Source organism: Stegostoma tigrinum, chromosome 12, assembly GCF_030684315.1.
Source record: "Stegostoma tigrinum isolate sSteTig4 chromosome 12, sSteTig4.hap1, whole genome shotgun sequence".
Classification (NCBI taxonomy): Eukaryota; Metazoa; Chordata; class Chondrichthyes; order Orectolobiformes; family Stegostomatidae; genus Stegostoma; species Stegostoma tigrinum.
The window spans coordinates 61,118,216-61,137,755 of NC_081365.1; the positions used below are offsets into that span (position 1 = coordinate 61,118,216).

Sequence of the window (19,540 nt, forward strand, 5' to 3'; positions counted from 1 at the left end):
TTGGAATTTATTTGTCTCTCTGGCCTTTTATTCAAATCTTAAGTAGATTTATCTTCAGTTTTGCTGTCTAATTTTTAGCATTTCCTGAAAAAGGTCCGAAAAGTTTCATTGTTATCAAATTGTTTTTTTTTTCTGAAATGTCCACATCCTGTTAAAATGAGTGTATAATATTTAATGCTGTAATAGATTACTGAAAAGTAGCATTATGTTGAAAGCAGGTTTTTTTTGGACTGGAGTACAATGGCATATGAATGGTAAGATTGCACTGATTTCTACTATGAAGTTGAGATTTTCAAATGTGGACAAGTATCACTAAAGTGTACATAAGTAATGGGAACAAGAAACAATTTGACTATATCTTTCTTTCTTCTGACCTTCTCCTATACAAATCATTTGGACAAGGAAACCTTTAATATCTAACAACATTACCTGCCACTGAAGAGAGAATCTGTGCACAGTGCAGCAAAACTGGTTAATGCTGCTCTTTGAAAGCATTCTGGGATTCTAGCTAATGGACAATTATAGAGCTGAAACTTCCCCTCTTTGTCGTGGTGGCATTTATATTTGAAAATTGAATTTAAATTGAGGAAGAATTTGATTGTGCTAGTGTTTAGAAAAAGTGTGCTTTTAAGTTCTGAAAACGATTCAATAAGTCTGTGGCAATGCTTGCAATGTTTTTATATTTTTCTACAATAGTATAAATTAATCTGTTTACTAACTTTTGAAATATTTTGTTTACAGTACAGATGGTTTACTTCCAGCAACAAATCATCGTGCCCACTATGTCGAGAGACATTCTTTTGAGACAGTTTAGCTGTTCTTATGACAAAGCATCATGCACCAATCAAGGCTTTTTGAGGATCAGAAAGTGGCACTGTTTGAATATCACAGAAATAGTATATTTGTATGATTAGTCTCTAATCCAAAATATAATCTTGGAATATTTATGTCAATTAACAGTGTTTAAAAAGCATCAGTAATTTTCCACTATTAAATTTATCAATTAAATGACTGGCAGTTTATAAATGTGATTATTTACAAACTTATTTTAAGTTAAGTCTCCATGCTCCAGTTTGTCTTTCTGGTGTGGGGCAAGGTGCCTCTGTTTCTCAATTGGTGCTATTGTGGGTCAGCTACTGGGGAATAAATGCATGAAAGTGGTGTCAGAATGAATCTCTTTTTTTAATCCCCTCGTTTTGTGGGATGATGCCTTTTTTTAAAACTCAGCAGTAGGTTATCAAACATTCACATCATACTACCATCCAATAAAACAAGGTAGTTTTAATATCGTCATCATTAATTTCCTTCTGGTATGAAATATTCAGTGATATGAATCTCTATTGTTAGTAAAATTTGAAGTAATGAAGTGTAGTATTCTGTAGTGTAAATGCGTAATGCCTGCAACAATCAGTTTTATTCTACGTATGGTTTTCGGTCTGAATTGAGCCAGGAACAATAATCATCCAGATTAGCATTCATATTAAAATTATGAAGGCCATTGATTTCTATACTTTATTGTTGCTGAAAAACTGTCCTGCACTTTTCCTCCAAAGCAAGCAGTGTAAATGCAAATTTCAATTTCAATCTGCAAATTTACAATAACCTGTTTGGATGCAGGACTACCACTTTAGAAGTGCTGTACGGTCCCTTATTTCACAAAGCTATTTTGAAAAACTTACCCTTGAAGTTTCCTGTGGGGTGTGAGACTATACAAGCTTAAAGCATTTATCTAATTCCTCTGCTGGTACAGCCAATTAACTAATTAGCACGCCAACCAACAAAGAATATTTTCAGATGCACATTTTTAAGCTACCATACATAGAAATCTCGTGGAAATATTTTATAATCATAATTCTTTAGGATAATGCCAGGCAATGATCATGTCCAACAGGAGACAATCTCATCAATTTTTAACATTCATTGCTATTACCGTCACTGAATCCCCACTATCAACATGAATGATTTTTTAAAAATTACCAGATTTTAGAATCAGAAACTGAATTTATTTTGCACTTTTCACACCTGTCAGATATTCCAAAATATTTCTCATGTAAGGAAGTATTTATGAAATGAAATGATTTGTTATGAAAAGCAATTGTACAGTTTACTTGTATTGGTGACATTTGGGTTGCTGACCAAAACAGTATGAAACCTGAACGTCTCTTGAATATTGCAATCAACTGGAAGAAGCAGGTCATTTTACATCTGTTTTAAAGAACACAACTTCGAACAATGTGGCATCACTCGGTGTTACCCTGAATTGGGTGCCCAAATCTTGACCTGGGTCTGGAATGTACAACTTTATGATATACATAGCAAGTGAATGTCAACTGAACCAAGTTGACATAAGACAAAAGAATACAAGTAAACGTGTTTTGTACGTTATTTCATTTAAAATGTTATCTTTGAATTTTTATTCATGCTCGCAAATGTATTTAGAAGAAGAGTCCAACTGTTGTGGAATACAAATAGAATGTTCAAGACCTACAAGCTTAAAATACTATAAATTTATTGAATGTAAAGTTATAATATATAAATTGCTTACAAAGCTATTGAATACACAGGTGCCTGATTTCTTAGCATATTATAAAATATGTCATCATCAAACCTGTATCATAGCATTAAGGAGAAGAGCTTTAAGCGTATGTTTTATATTTTTAACATGCATTAATCTGCACCAGAAGCTTTTGTAATGTAGAGTAATTGCATTGAATTTGAACTGATTTTAGCAATATGGTTGAAAATATTAATAATGAGTAAATATGAAAATAATTGAGGGCATGACTGGAATCCAAATATACTGAAAATGTGATAAATTTAATTCAGATGATGCAGAATTTATAAAAGTTACTGGTACAATCGAGTAGCACTGATCCTTATTGAGAAACCAGACAAAGCTGTCTGTAGTGGAACCCAAATATTTATCTGGAGGTACTGTTGCATTATCTGGTAGTTAATAACCCTGAAATCCTATACAGATGGATCAAATAAGATATTCAAAAATCAACCACAATTGTTACCTGGAACTAAGGAGCTGTGGTCAAATCTATGATAATAAATTACTTGTTAACACAGAGAAATTTGATTGCAATCATCAACAGCCAACATCATATACCATAGATTGTGACATATAAATGAGGTCGCCATGATTGAATTTCTGTGCTATGAAATGCTATATTTGCATTAGGAGTTGACTTTTGTTTTGTGCCTCAGAAAAAAAAAAGTTTTACTCACCTAATAAATTTGAACATGGGATTAAGGGGCCAATATGGGTTGCATTGCCAAAAAGGTTTGCATGTGAGTTAAGACACAAGTACACACAGCAGTTTGTGTGTGGCGAATGATAAACAGAACTGAGTCCTCATGCAAAATGAATGAAATGCAAAGCTAATTTCAATCTGGAAGTCATTGCAGTAGCTAGATCATCACAGTAACTGTGCCATGATGACATAGGTCATGTGGTGTTAGTGAAAAACTGGTGTGAGAATGAAAGGAGGAAGAATCCATCGTGAAGAAAGTACCCAAGAACAAATGTGCTACACGAACCTGGACTTACGATTGGCCTGTTCTTGAGAAATGTGCATTAAAATGGGTCCTTGAAAATCCTCAAAATGATTGTACTTCTGCAATGCAATGTGCATTAAGTGGACCAAAATAAACAAAGAGCCCAGTGAAGATTTCAGAGCATCATTGAATTAGTATGGTTGCTTTAGGTCATGAAAATATTTAGTATTGCAGCAGAAGATCAAGATCACTTGGGCTTCTAAAAGACCTGGAAACCAAAATCACCAATTCCCAGCAATTCTTCATCGGAGAGCACCAGAAACTGTTGTCTTGTTCTTACATCGTTGAGAGATGAAATGCCTGAGTTTTGATATGCCTGGTAATCAAGCTGTGGAATGAAAACGTGCAAAAACAGTTCAAGTGAAAATAACAAGACATGCAATACAAGATTCTTTATGGTTCTGGCCAATAGCATGAAATGAAAATCAAAAGTAATTTTCAAATGCAAAATCATATTAAAAATCAAGTTCTCTTCAGGAGATTTTGTATGTTTCCATGATGATTGGATAGAAGCATTTTGTGGAATTTTTTTTTCATATTCCTAATGGTGGCAGTTGCTGAATTGTAATGGCAGTACAGTTGAAACAAATCTTACTTCATAACATTGTTATAGATAGGCATTAAAATATTAAAGGGTTGTATAGTTATGATTGTATATAAATATGTATAATATGATGCATAATTTATGAAATAAAAATGAAAAGTCTGCTTTTTGTATTCCATTGATCATGGGAATTGGGCAGTCTTTTTGATCTACAGCTTGTTTGTGAAATGGTGTATTTTCTCCGTAATTCTCTTGCACATTTACTTTGTGTGATTGTAACACGAGGTGGTGAAAGTGGAAGGTGGGATTTTAAGAGTTTTCTAATGAAGTCTACACAGAGCTTTTATTGCCTTTCAATGGGGATATATTATCTGTTTATGTCCAAGTTTTGATATGTTACCCAAGATCAGTTTTGGTGCTGTGTTCTGAATGCTTTTGAGCTTATTGACGTGTTCCTTGATAAGTTCTAAATTCCAAACAGATACTGCTCATTCAACAAGTTTGAGATATATTGTAATACCTGAGAAGATGTGAAGAGTAGTATGTGAACTTTTCCATTTGCTCTCGTGTGGCTAAGCAAAGAACATAATTAATTGCGTGTGGAATGTATAATCCATATAACGGATGGATCAAGTTGCACTTGTGAAGAAATAAAATCCAAATTGCAGTTAAAGCACAGGGTCTAATGACTTTAGTTTAGCCTTGAAATATGTACCTCAACGAGCCATTCATGCTGAGTGGAATAGATAATTGACTGAGAAAGAAAAACGTGTGGAAATTATGCATGCCTGTGTCTACCCCAGACCCCCATCCCCAACCCTCGACGATTTGCCGCCAGACAGTGGCATGCTATTAACGCACAAATGTTATTAATTCTTTCAAGAACTGTGGAACATCCGATTCAGTGGATGAAGTGAAAGATGATTAGTTGTGGATGTTAAAAGTAAAAGTGCCAGATCTGATCCTGGGTGGAATCCTTAGGTGAATGTCACTGTCAAAGTGACTCTGAATGAATTCAATAAACTTCCTGCTCTAGGTGTAGGAGACAATGAAATTGACCTTTTATTTTCAAATATGTTAAAAGTATTCTTGCAAAATTAATTCATTCAATGAAACGTGTCACATTGATTTACTCTGTATTCCTGGTGCCTTTTAAAAAAAATAAAAATGATTAGTTGTACATGCCAAATTTCCCTGACCAATGTTCCAACAGATAGAGTTGCACTCCAGCTTGACCAGAGCAGAGGAACATGAGACGAGCCATCAATCAACCCCAGGAAGAATACATTCTTCTCATCTCTCTCACTCTCCCGCATTCATCTTACCTACTGTGTGGCACCCTCTTTGCTTTCCTGTCACATTTATCCTCTCCCATTTCACTCCCCTTCTCCCTCACTCACCCTCTCGTATTCCATTCACTCTCTCCTCTCTCACCGTCTCCTCCCTCACACCCCCTCATTCACTCACTCTCTCCTCTCTCAACCTTTCCTCTCTCCCTCACCGTCTCCCCTCTCTCACTTTTTCCAGTTCCATTTCACTCAAATAAAACACAGAATGGCGGCTGTTGGAGATTATACAACAACAGAAATTGCAGAAGAAACACCGAAGTCTAGTACCACCTGGGAGAGGAAGCAGAGTTAATGTTTTGGGTGAGTTGCTGCAGCAATTTCTGTTTTAGTTCCATTTGTCCCTCAATGTCTTTATCTTCACTTCACGCTTTTCTCCTGTTGCCTGGTAACGGTGACGCTGTCACTGGTTTCCGCGCTCGGGGAAGGCCAGAGACTCGGTCACGATCAGGATCACTCCGGGATCAGGATGAGGATCACTCCGGGATCAGGATGAAGATCACTCCGGGATCAGACTCAGGATTACGCCGGGTTTAGGGCCACTCCGAGTTCAGATTCAGGATCACTCTGGGATCAGACTCAGGATCATTCCAGATTCAGGATTCAAATTCAGAACGACTCTGGGTTCGGATTCAGGATCACTCCGGGATCAGACTCTGGGTCACTCTGGATTCAGGGTCACTCCAGGGTCAGAATCATTTCGGGTTCAAATTCAGAATTACTCTGGGTTCAGGTTCAGGATCACTCCGGGTTGAGGATGTGTCGCCGCTGTTAGCAGCCTGCTAGAGTCGGGAACAATTTGTTTAAAACGAGTAATCAGCTTGTTTCATCCCCCAGCTGGGTGTCGTCCTTTTTAGTTTTACTGATTTGTCCAGAACCAATAATTACTAAGGAAGAATTGAGGGAGATCAGCTCCGGGAAGGAGAGAGAGAGAGAGGGATCCCCGGGGTATTCAGTGTGGAGTGGGAGCACCAAAACCCACTCACTGGGAAACCCAGCCCCGGCCGGCTCTCAGTGATCAAGCTACATTGAGGTATGTCTGAAATGTCAATGTATTTGAAAAAATAGAGTGGCATCATCGTAATTGTGAAACAAGAAGCAACATGATCACTTAGTAAAACTTTGAAATCAAGGAAGGTACAAACTTTACACCTTCACAATTTATTTCCACTATTCCTTTTTTGGACCACGTAGTGATTGGTAAGAGGGTGAAGACATGCCTTACCTTTCACTGACATCCCACAGAATTAGGAAAGCCTTTGACATCATCCATTTCTGATGATAACAGTGCAGTCAGTCTGCATGTTAGAACAGATAAACCCACATATCCCAATACCCACAACTATTTTAACTTCAGATAACAATTGATAATTTCAGATTAAATTTGAGTGCCATTCCACACAATATTTGTTTTAATATTGAAATTAAATGAAACATCCATAAATAGAATAATGAAGTTTGCACCACAAATGAGGTGGCTTCGTCCATAGGGTTTGTTTGGTCCATGAAGTCTTCACCTGTTGAAGGGGCAGCGCTCCAAAAAATTGTGATTTCAAGTAAACCTGTTGGACTAGAACCTGGTGTTGTGTGACTTCGAGACTGTATCTATCCCAGTCCAACGCCGTCACCTCCACATCATTGGGTAAACTTGTCATCACTTCTCTACTTTTTACACTTTTCTATGTAAAATCCAAAATGCAGTTGGTAATTTTCATGATTTAATTCACTTTCAGGAAATTCTGTATTTGAATCCTTAGATTATTTGTTCATCTGCACCCTTCATCTTTTATCCTTCCAAACTATGTTATTGGTAGCAGTAGCATAGTGTTTAAGCAATCCAGTGACCTGGAGAAGTTCTCTGGAATCATATGTTCAAATCCCACCATGGCAGCAATTGGAATTTAAATTCAGTTAATGAATAAATCTAGAATTTCAGCTCAGACTAGATTGTCATAAAAATCTATCTACTTCTCTAATGTGCTTCAGTGGAAGAATTCCATGTGCACGTGACTCCAGACCCACAACTATTCAGTTGACTCTTCCATCTGAAATGGCCAAGTAAATGACATGGTTGAATCGAACCAATACAGGGGGAGACAAGTGGGTGTTATGTAATACCACATAGATTGCAGTAGTTTGTTCCTAACTTCCCCAATTAAGGATGGGCATTAAATCCTGCTTTTGCAAACACTACTCTCATGTCACGTATAAGTAAATTTTAAAAATTGTAAATGTAACACTTGTAACAAATGTACATTTGTCACTTACCACCCAAATCCACAAATCTTGCATGCTTTACATATGTACTTTACATTTCTCAGTGTTTGCTGCATTGCTTAACCTTGTATCAATAGCAGGATTCAAAATTATGTTTCATGTGCAAAAGTCAATATTGTTTATGTAAACCCAGTTTTAAAAAAGCTATTTGTTTTGACTGTCCTTTATGAGCCAACATATTACCAAATGCTTATTAATAGTTATGTAACTAATATTACACCTTTATTAAGGTACTGATTGTTCACTTTTGAAACCACAGTCCTAACCTCCCTCTCAAAAGCCCAATCTTGACTCCACTGTCCTTTAAGACCGGTGCACCATCTCCAGCATTTCGTTTTTCTCTTAAATCGTCAAATGAATGGTTGCCTCTCATACCTGTTTCCGCCTGTTCTGCTGAATCAGATTTTTGACCCCGTCACTGTACAAAACATCCCCTAACTAAAGCCACAAACAACTTTGTAACTGCAACTTCCAGTATTTGTAGCCTTGTTTGATTGCTTGGTCAAGTACTTTTTTTCATTCTGATGCAGGCACAACTACCTGTTAACAGCTGTTTTATAATCACCTTTCAGAAAGAAAGAATAGGGAACCAGTTTGCTACATGTTGTTCCAATTTGAGCCTTCAGAATGATTTTGCACGTTTATCTGGAGCTTGTTAGCTGGGAATGATTTTCAACTATTGATCTATCTTCCTTGAAGTAATATCATTCATTCTGATCAGAAAATCATCATTAACTACATCCTCAAGCACTACAGATGTACCAGCTCAAATATCAGATTACCTCGGAGACCTAATGTTGTCCCCAGTCAAGTCTTGCCAAGAATACTATCTCATCTTCAATAAGATTCTGCTTCTGTGATCCCTATAAGACAGATATTTGGCTGGAATGGACCTGTGAAATAGAAAATATTTAAGAATGTACCATTTATCATTCAGTCCTTGCTATTGTGATTCTAATTTGGAAAATCTATAAACTATTGTACATGGTGAATTTGCCATAATGGATTACCTTACCCTTTATAGAAGATAACAAGAATAGGTGATATTTGCCTCTCTTTGTATGAAGGTCACAGAAACTCTTTAAGTCGGTAAAATGATCAAGATTGAGTAGTAAATGCTGACCAATCCAATAGGTTCACAATTTCCCTGGAACATTTTAAGAATAACCTGCTTTTAATTAACTTTTTAATTACAAGCAATACTTGATTCTAGCTGATGTATACCTGTTACTTCTGTTGAATTATTCATACCAATACTTTCAATACAAAAAATACTGAAATGAACACATCTTTGACCTACTGTAATTGAAAGATGATTTCTTTTAACATAGGAAATTTCTCTTGTGAAATGCAGTGAGATATGAAAATGATCCAGCGCCTAGTTATTACACAGTACTTATACAGCTTGATGACGCTCAAATACTTTCTAAGTGTATTACTGAATAATGATGCTGCCTGTAAATATGAGATAATTACTTTAACTTGTTTTTGTCTCATCAGAATGATCTTGACAGCATAGTAATAATGATTCCTGTTATGTTGGAAAGTAAAGGTTCACCACATTTGCATCCGTCACCGCAAAGTGATCTCTTATTTCAGAATAACAAAGAAACAACACCACGTAAATCAGATATGTAAGTAATCTACTAGTATTTTCCATTAACAATTTATAATGGTTCATATGTTTCTTTTCCTTGGCTATTCTATGCTTAACATAAATAATACCAATAGAATACCAGAAGAGAATAAATAAATATTTGGGTTAATACAAAAACAGTTTTCTCTCACACAGAGAAAAAAACATACATCTGTTATATTGCTTGTAATGATAAATCACTTTGTCACATCCTTCTTGAAAGATCTGGCTGTAATTTTTCATAGATGTCATCTAGTCTCAGATTCCCCAACCAGAAAAATAGGTTCTAACTGTCAATCCTGTCTGTTCCCCTTAATGTCTTGCAAACTTGGATTTAGTCTTTGGTGTGCATTTCGGTAAATCCATGCTACTTTATGTTCAAAGCTAAAGATCCTTCCTGAGGTGTGATGCTCAGATATGGTGCTCCTTCGACAGAATTGGTGAGCACTACGAAGGAGTATTATCTTAAAAAGAACAGAATAAAGGAGAGGCAAATGAAACACACACACGAGTGAGAGGAAATCAAATTGTTTAGAGCACATATCTGAAAATTCTCAGATGGTTGCATGAGAAAAATTATATTAGCAACCTAATTAAAGCATAGAACATAGAACATTACAGCACAGTACAGGCTCTTTGGCCCTCGATGTTGTGCCGACCTATCATACCGATCTTTAGCAATTAAAAATTAAGTATACAATGAGCTATAGAGGACATATGAATTGCAAAGGAAGTAAGAGAACAGGCAACAACAAGGTGTAGAGCTGGATGAACACAGCAGGCCAAGCAGGAAAGCTGACATTTCGGGTTTGGACCATTCTGCCTATTCTCATAGAGATAGTAGGAACTGCCGATGCTAGAGAATCTGAGATAACAAGATGTAGAGTCAGATGAACACAGCAGGCCAAGCAGCATCAGAGGAGCAGGAAAGCTGTGAAGAAGGGTCTAGACCTGAACCATCACCTCTAGACCCTTCTTCACAGCTTTCCTGCTCCTCTGATGCTGCTTGGCCTGCTGTGTTCATCCAGCTCTACACCTTATTATCTCAGATTCTCCAGCATCGGCAGTTCCTACTATCTCTGTGAGAATAGGCAGGTTTGTACAGTAGAATCAAAAATGAGAAAAGTGAAACAGGTTTCTCAACCAGGAGTTTGGGAGAGAAAAAGATCACGACCAGACCAAAGAATAGATTATCTCACCAGCATACTGTTCTGCTAGTAAATTATCTCAGGCACTAAAGTGATCCTCCCTCAGCAAGATGGGTGAGACACTAAACAAATATTTCATGTCAGTATTTACAGTGGAGAAGCTCGGGAACTTGGGGAAATAAATAATGATGTCTTGAAAAGAGCTCATATTACTGAAGAGTTATAGAGTCATAAAAATATACAGCGCAGAAACAGACCCCGCAGTCCAACTCACGCATGCCGACCAGACATGCTAAATAAATCTAGTCTCGTTTGCTGTCATCCCTCTAAATCCTTCCTATTAATATACCCATCCTGATGCCTTTTAAATGTTGTAATTGTACCGGCCTCCACAAGGCTGCCCCTTAGGCCCCCTTTAAATCTTTCTCCACTCATGTTAAACCTATGGTCTCTAGTTCTGGACCCTCCCCCCTACCAGGGGAAAAGACCTTTTCAAATGATCCTATCCATGCCCCTCATGATTTTATAAACATCTATAAGCTCTCCCCTCATGCTCCAGGGAAAATAGCCCATTATTCAGCCTCTCCCCATAGCTCAAACCCTCCAACCCTGGCAACATCCTTTTAAATCTTTTCTGAACCCTTTCAAGTTTCACAACATCCTTCCTACAGAAGGAGACCAGAGTTACACACAGTATACCAATAGTGGCCTAACCAATGTCCTGTACAGCCACAACATGACCTGGAGATGCTGGAGGTCTTAAAATGCATAAATGTTGATAAATCCCCAGGAGCTAATTAGGTACTTTTCAAAACTGTGCAAAGCTGGGGAAGAGATTGCTGAGCCTTTTGTTGAGATACTTGTATCATCGACAGTCTCGGATGAGGTGCCAGAGCCTGGAGGCTGGCTAATGTGGTGCCATTATTTAAGAAGGCTGTGAGGAAATGCCAAGGAGCTAGAGAGCAGTGAGCTTTATGTTTGTAATGGATAAGTTGTTGGAGGGCATTCTGAGGGACAGGATCTATATCATTTGGAAAGGCGATGATTGATTAGGGATAGTCAACATGGTTTTGTGTGTGGGAAATCATGTCTCACTAATGATTGAGGTTTTTGAAGAGGTGACAAAGAAGATCAATGAAGGCGGAGCGGTAGAAGTTTTCTATGTGGACTTCAACAAAGCGTTCAAGATGGTTCCACGAGGTAGATTGATTTGTAAGGTTAGATCACATGGGATCCTGGGGAGCTAGCCAATTGGATACAAAATTGGCTTGAAGGTAGGAGACAGAGGGTGGTGGTGGAGGGTGGCTTTTTGAATTGGAGGCCTGTGACAGCAGTGTGCCACAATGATCGGCACTGGGTCCATTGCTTTTTGTCATTTATGTAAATGATTTGAATGTGAATATAGAAGGTGTGGTTAGTAACTTTGCAGATGACACCAAAATAGAAATTATAGTGGACAGTGAAGAAGATTATCTCACAGTACAATGGGACCTTGATCAGATAGGTCTATGGGCTGAGGAATGACGGGGGGAGTTTAATTCAGATAAATGTGAGGTGTTGCACCAGGGCAGGACTTACACAGTTAAAGGTAGGACTCTGGATAGTATTGTTGAACAGAGAGACCTACAGGTGCAAGTGGATAGCTCCTTGAAAGTGGTGAAGCAGGCATTTGGAATGCTTGCCTTTATTGGTCAGTGCATTGAGTATAGGAGTTGGATGTCATGTTGTGGCTGGATAGGACATTGGCTAGGCCACTATTAGAATACTGCATATAATTCTGGTCTCCTTTGTTTAGGAAAGATGTTGTGGAACTTGAGAGGGTGCACAAAAGATTTACAAGAATGCTGCTGGGACTTTTAAATTATATGGAGAGGCTGAATAGGCTGAGGCTTTTTTCCCCTGGAGTGTCAGAGGCTGAAGGATGATCTTGCAGAGGTTTATAAAATCATGAGGGACATGGATAGGGGTGAATAGCCAAGGTTATTTTCTTGGGTTGGGAAAGTCCAGACCAGAGGGTTCAAGGTGAAAGATTTAAAAAGGACCTAAGGGGTAACATTTTCACAGAGGGTGACGTGTGTAAGGAAGGAGCTGCCAGAGAAAGTGGTGGAAGCTGATATAATTACAACATTTAAAACACATCTGAGTGGGTATTTGAATAGAAAGACTTTAGAGGGATTTCACCAAATGCTGGCACATGGGACTAGATTAATTTAGAATATCTGTCTTGCGTGGACGAGTAGGACCAAAGGGTCTATTTTCATGCTGTATAACTTCATAACCACCTGACATCTGCATCGTAACTCACCACAGTGGGGTCTGAAGTTCATAAATTGAAGTTCATTGAAACCAGGGTCTACAAAATGCCTTATAGAATGAGGTAATTCTATTTCTTAAGAAAAGAACAACTTGTATGTCCATAGCACCTTTCGTGATGACCAGGTGTTTCAAAACACACTACAGAAAATGAAGCATTTGGAACATAGCTTTCCAATGCAGAAAACAGGGCAGCCAATTCACATACAACAAACTCCCACATAGACCAATGAGATAATGATTAGATCATGTTCTGAGGAAGGGTCACTAGACTCGAAACGTTAACTCTGTTTTCTCCTTCACAGATGCTGCCAGACCTGCTGAGCTTTTTCAGCAACTTCATTTTTTTCCTGATTTACAGCATCTGCAGTTCTTTAGGTTTTTATTTAATGCGTAGTTCATCTGTTTTAATGATTTTGATTGAGGGAATAAATACTGACAGGGAACTAGGGATTATTTCCTTATCTTTCTTTGAAGAACAGTCTGAACAGGCAATTGGGCCTCAATGTAATATCTCATTCACAAATAATACCTCTGACAGTGCAGCAATCTCTCACACATACCAGTGGAATCACAGCTGACACACTTATAGGAATGGAGTGAAGAAGTAAATCTGGTAGTCAAAGCAAAGGTTTTTGGTTTGGCAAAAAGACACATACCGAACTACAACTCCACTCATATCAGAGTGTGACATTGAATGTTTAGACTGCTGGACAGTTAGCTTCAGAGGAGTGATTGATTCCTTCAGCCAGACAGCTTTGTATATTTCCAGCCCACACTAAAACGGGTAAATCAATTGACCTACCGAAATGTCAGGAGTAATTTTGTTTTTATGTTATTAATAGTGGTGTATAGCCTTAATAAACATGAATAGAATAACAGACAACTCTATTTTCTAAACCATATCTGTGTTTTGCTATTTACATTTGTCTTGCTCATACAATGTGTTTTCGAGATAGGATAAAAAAAATGATAATCCTGTGGTTATCCTTTCCGAACTAATAGAAAATGAGGAGCCATGAGTGAGGGTGAGAAGAAATCAATAATGAATTCTTGCCTGGATGAGTGCAATTGCAACAACAATACAATAAACTCAATGCCAAACAAAGCTTGATTGACACACTATCTGCAATTTTAATTATTAATTTCCTCAAGCGTTGGCAGAGTTGAAGCAATGTGTGCCATCTACAGGACAAGCTGCAGCAACTCACTGGGGCTCCTTTCGATATACAACCTCTACTGCCTAGAACAAGGGCAACAGACATATGAGATACCACCACCTGCAAGATCCCCCTAGTCACATACCATTCCTGATTTGAAAACTTTTCATTGTTCCTTCACTGCTAAAATCCTGGAAGTCCAATCTGCCCACTCCCTAACTGAACAGCTCTGTGGATGTTCCGCGTGGACTACAGTGGTTTGAGGAGATTGCTCACCACTGACTTTGCATGGGCACTTAGGGGTGGGCAGTACACACTGGCCTTCAGTGATATTTATATCCCATTTACTGAATAAAAGAAAACATCTTTAATTGCACCAGACAAATTAAACCATTTCCTTATCTGTATTATGTAAATTCCTCGACTTGATGTTCATTTCGATGTAATAAGTAATGTCCAGTGTGTGGCAGCTGATCTCTACTTTCTGTCATTTTAGAACTGATCAAAATTTTGCAGCTCAAATTATACAAAGATCGTGGTGTTCTTACAGAAATAAACAGCTATTTCGCCTCCTCAAGCACACAATCTGTGCAGCAGTAAGTTCAAAATCAGAATCCATTGTAGAGGCTGTTAATAACAGAGAACTAAAGAAGTTTCTTTTTCTTTCTCTATCCATTGCTTGAATGTTTTGTTCACTGATAACGAACATTCACGTGAGGAATTCTCATGTAGTTGTAGCCTCTCATAACCTCGTTTGGAGTACTCGTTACAATTCTGATCGCATTGCTCCAAGATGGAGGTTATTAAACTGCAAAAGGTGCAATAAAGATTTACAGGAATGTTACCAAGACTAGATGGTTTGAATTGTAAGAAGAGGCTGGTTAGGTGGAGACCTTTACCCTGGAGCGTGGGAGACTGACAGGCGTCCCCCATAGAGGTGTATAAAATCATGAGGGACATAGATAAGGTGAATAGGCAGCATTGGTTTAAGGTGAGAGGGGGAAGATTTAAAAGTAACCTGAGGGACATTTTTTTCACACAAGGGGTGATGCATATAAGAAACAAACTGGCAAAAGAAGTTTTCGAGGCAAGTACAATTACAACATTCAAAAGACATTTGGACAGATACTTAGATAGGAAAAGTTTAGAGGTTTATGGGCCAAATGCAAGCAAATAGAACTAGTTCAGTTTAGGAAGGTGATAATGGGAACTGCAGATGCTGGAGAATCCAAGATAACAAAGTGTGGACCTGGATGAACACAGCAGGCCAAGCAGCATCTCAGGAGCACAAAAGCTGACATTTCGGGGCCTAGACCCTTCATCAGATGAAGGGTCTAGGCCCGAAACATCAGCTTTTGTGTTCCTGAGATGCTGCTTGGCCTGCTGTGTTCATCCAGCTTCACACTTTGTTATCTTGGTTCAGTTTAGGAAACTTGGTTGGCATTGATGGATTGGGCCAAAGGGCTGTTTCACTGTTGTATGACTCTATGACACTACCTTGTGACGCTTTTTGACTTGAGCTGTGATGATCTCTTCTGTATTAAGATCCGCCTACAGTTATTCAGGTATAGTATGATGGTTTCTGCTGCATTTGCTACAAAGGAAAATATTGAGCTGAGAATGTGCATAATTCACAAACATTCAAAGTGAGTGCAGTGCATAGTGGTAAAGTTACTGAACCAGAAATCCAGAACTCCATGCTAATGTTCTAGAGGTAAAAGCAAAGGACAGCAGATGTTGGAAATCTGAAACCAAAACAGAGAGTATGAGAGAAACTTTGCAGGTCTGGCAGTATCTGTGGAGAAAGAAACAGAGTTAATGTTTCAAGACGAGTGACCCTTTGTCAGAACTGAAGACAGCTGGGAAGTTGGTATGTAATGGTTTAGGTGGGAGGGAATAAAATGCGTGGAGACAATGCCCAGAGATAAAAAGACAAAAAAAAGAGACAGCAAACAAAGAGATTGCTGATGTTAAACCAAGAGAGAAATAATAGCTAGCTGGGCTGCCAACCAAAGAGTAAATGTTTGAAAATGAGTTGGCTGTGCAGAGAGCAACCCATAATGAACATGACCTTAGGGGTGTTTGGAAAGGGAACAGACAAGGGAGAGGATGTTTAAGTTCTGAAATTGTTAAACGCAAAGTTGAGTCCTGAAAACTGTAAGGTGCCTAAGTGGAAAATTAAGTGTTGTTCCTCCAGCCTGTGTTGAGCCATGCTGGAAAACTTCAGTAGGCCCAAGACGGAAACTTTGGCATGGGAGTGCGGTGATATATTGAAGTGGAACACAGCTGCTTGCTAGGGGTCATTTTTACAGACAGAGCTTAGGTATTCAGCATAGTGGTCACCCAGTCTGCAATTAGTCTCCCCTGTGTAGAGGAGACTGCATTGGGGGCATTGAGAGAACACAGTCGACCAAGCTGAATGAAGTGCAGGTAAAATCACTGTTTCACCTGAAATACGTGTCTGGGGCCTTCGATAGAGGGAGGAGGAGATACATGGGACATGGATTCAAACCCCACCACGGCAGATGGCAAAATTTGAATTCTATAAAAATCTTGAATAAAAATCTAGCCTGATGGCAATCACATAGCCAATGTCTCTTGCCCTGCCCTCTCTACAGGAAACTATAGGCTAGTTACCATAATATCTGTCATATCAAAAGTTGGTAGAAGCTATTTTTAAAGATGTTATCAGTAGGGCAGACAGAAAAGTTCAAAGTATTCGGACAAGTTAGAAGAGGAAATCATGTTTAGCCAATTTATTAGAGTTCTTTGAGGAAGTAACATGAGCTGTGGTCATAGGGAAACTGGTGGATATACTCTGCCGATATTTTCAGAAGAAATTTGTTAAGGTGCCAAACCAAATGTTGTGGAAAATACAAGCTCATGGCGTGGGGCTAGCATATTGGCGTGGGTAGATTGCCTGGATAACAGGAAACAGAGAGTAGGTGTAAATAAGTCATTTTCTGATTGGTGAGATATACTGTGTGTAGTGTGCCATAAGGATCAGTGCTGGAGTGTAACCTTGTTAGTTTTTATAAGTGACTTGGATGAAGGGACTGAATGTATGGTAACTTAATTTGCTGATGATATAAAGATGTTTAGAAAAGTGAATTGTGAAGATGACATAAGGAATGTAATGCCATTATTCAAGAAGCATGGTTGAGATAATCCAGGAAACTGCAGCCCCCGGGACACATCTCAGGTGAAACAGTGGTTTTACTTGCACTTCATTCAGTTCGGTCACCTGTATTCTCTGCTCACAATGCAGCCTCCTCTAAACAGGGGAGACTAAAATCTGTGGTAGGAAACTATTGAAAAAATTCTGAGAAACAGCATTAATCACCACTTGGAGACACAAGTTAAAACATGGTTTTGTAAGGGCTGATAGTGTCTAATAAATGTGAAGTTTTCAGGGTAGTGCCTAGGTGTGTAGATGAATGTTGTGCAGTTGATCTAGTCTACAAGGACTCCAGTAAGGCTTTTGATAAGGTCTGGTATTGCAGACTGGTGAAGAAGCAAAGAACCCATTGGATCCACAGCAATTTGGCAAACTGGATCTAACATTGGCTTAGTGGCAGGAAGGAAAGAGAGATGGGTGACAAGTGTTTTTGTGCCTGGATGCCAGTGTCCATTAGCATACCACAAGGTTTGGTGCTGATTCCTTTGCCGTTTGTTATGTATGTTAGTAGGCTAGACATTAGTGTCAGAGATATAGCAGGTATGCTCATGAAAATTGGTGTGTGGAAAATAGTAAGATGGAAAGACTTAGATTACAGGATGTTATAGGCCATCTGATCAGATAGCTGAATAGTGACAAATAGAATTTAATCCTGAAAAATCTCTGAAAAGAGATGCTCTCCAGAGGGTCAGCACAGACTCGCTGGGCCAAATGGCCTCTATCTGCACTGTAGGATTCTATGATTCAATGATTCTATGGGGTAGAAGAGGCATATAAGATAGGCACTACTACAATAATCACAGGGGACTTCAATGTGCAGGTGGACCGAGAAAATAAGGTAGGTAGTAGATCCCAAGAAAAGGAATTCATGCAATGTGTATAATGCTTTTTGGAGCAGCTTGTGGTGGAGCCTACTAGGGAACAGGCAGTTCTGGGTTTACTGATGTGTAATGAGGCAGTTTTGATAAGGCACCTTAGTGTGAAGTCGAAGGGGCAGTGACCATAATATGGTAGAATTTACCCTGCAGTTTGAGAGGGAATATTTTGAATCAGATGTAATAGTATTACAATTGAGTAAAAGAAACTACAAAGACATGAGAGAGGAGCTGGCTAGAGTTGATTGGAATGGGAGCCTAGGAGGGAAGATGATGGAGCAGGAATGGCAGGAGTTTCTGAGGGTAATTCAGGAGGCACAGCAGACATTCATCCCATGGAGGAAGAAACATACTGAGGGGAGGATGAAGCAAACATGGCTGACAAGGGAAGTCAGAGTCAGCATAAAAACAATAGGAAAAACATACAATGTGGTGAATATTTGTGAGAAGCAAGTGGATTGGGAAGCCATTTAAAAAGCATGAAATGGGGAGAAGATGAAACATGAAGGTAAGCTCCTCAGTAATATAAAAGAAGACTGCAAGGAATTTTTTTAGATATATTAGAAGAAAGAGCAAAGCAAGATGGACTTTGGACCACAGGAAAATGAGGCTGGAGAAATAATAACTGGCAACAAAGAAATGGCAAAGAAACTGAATAGGTACTTTGCATCAGTTTTCACAGTGGAAGAAGCAAGCAGCATACCAGAACTTCAAGAGAGTCAGGGAAAAGAGGTGAGTCTAGTGATGAAGAGAAGGTATCAGGGAAACTAAATGATCTGTGTTAAGGACCAGGCCAGACCTCCTCAAAATGTGTTGTGTGGGTAGCCCAGATGCTAGCTTCTTCTTAAAGCTTCTTCTTATTTTAAAGTTAGATGTGAAGTGTGTGTTCCAGATGTGATGTGACTGGTCAAACTACTCGATGTTAAGCAAGACAAAAACTTTTAAACACTATAGTTAAAATACCAATAACAAAATGGGGAATTTAGAATAACTTAACTATTAGAAAACTGAACTGAAAAATAGATACAGTACCCAATCCTAATTAACTATTCCAATATAGTAACATCCCATAAACACCTCCTTAGCAACAAGGCAAATTCAGACACAGATTTTTCACATGCTGTTTTCCAATTCAGGAGGAAACAACATTGAGAGAGATTTCAGAGAAAGTAGGAGCAACAAATGATTCACGAAGACTCCAACTCTCTGCGACCCCAAACAGCTTCTGATGCTACAGCCAGAAAACAACTAGAAACCCTGTTTTGTGAGAACTGGCCACTCCCATTCAAGCTGCTTTCATTGTTCCAACCTCTTTAAAAAAGAAACCCTAAAAAGCATTGTTTACTTTAGTGGTTCTCGCTAAAGGTAGATAAGTCTCCTGGCCCTGATGAAGTGCATCCCAGGGTACTAAAAGAGGTGATGGGGGAAATAGCAAATGCACTAGTAATTATTTACCAAAATTCACTGGACTCTGGGGTGGTTCCTGCAGATTGGAAAAC

General features: G+C 38.7%; 2 protein-coding genes across 6 annotated transcripts in view; both read left to right on the forward strand.

Annotated features, from left to right (window-relative positions):
- The window catches only part of ltn1 (listerin E3 ubiquitin protein ligase 1), a 139,709-nt gene extending 138,697 nt beyond the window's left edge, over positions 1 to 1,012 (forward strand). For all 3 annotated transcript variants that reach the window (XM_048540310.1, XM_059650366.1, XM_048540314.2), the window contains one exon: positions 742 to 1,012. In XM_048540310.1, the coding sequence (XP_048396267.1) occupies positions 742 to 804 (63 nt within the window). In that variant the 3' untranslated portion in view covers positions 805 to 1,012. The remainder of the gene's footprint in view (positions 1 to 741) is intronic.
- A 4,383-nt stretch (positions 1,013 to 5,395) lies between these two features.
- Positions 5,396 to 19,540, forward strand: part of c12hxorf58 (chromosome 12 CXorf58 homolog) — a 32,298-nt gene continuing 18,153 nt past the window's right edge. The window contains exons 1-3 of one of the 3 annotated variants that reach the window (XM_048541169.2): positions 5,396 to 5,757; positions 9,232 to 9,365; positions 14,485 to 14,584. In XM_048541169.2, coding sequence (XP_048397126.1) covers positions 5,749 to 5,757; positions 9,232 to 9,365; positions 14,485 to 14,584 — 243 coding nt within the window. In that variant the 5' untranslated portion in view covers positions 5,396 to 5,748. Of the gene's footprint in view, positions 5,758 to 5,871; positions 6,488 to 9,231; positions 9,366 to 14,484; positions 14,585 to 19,540 lie in introns of those variants that run through there. The other 2 variants (XM_048541167.2, XM_048541168.2) reach the window with 2 other exon arrangements.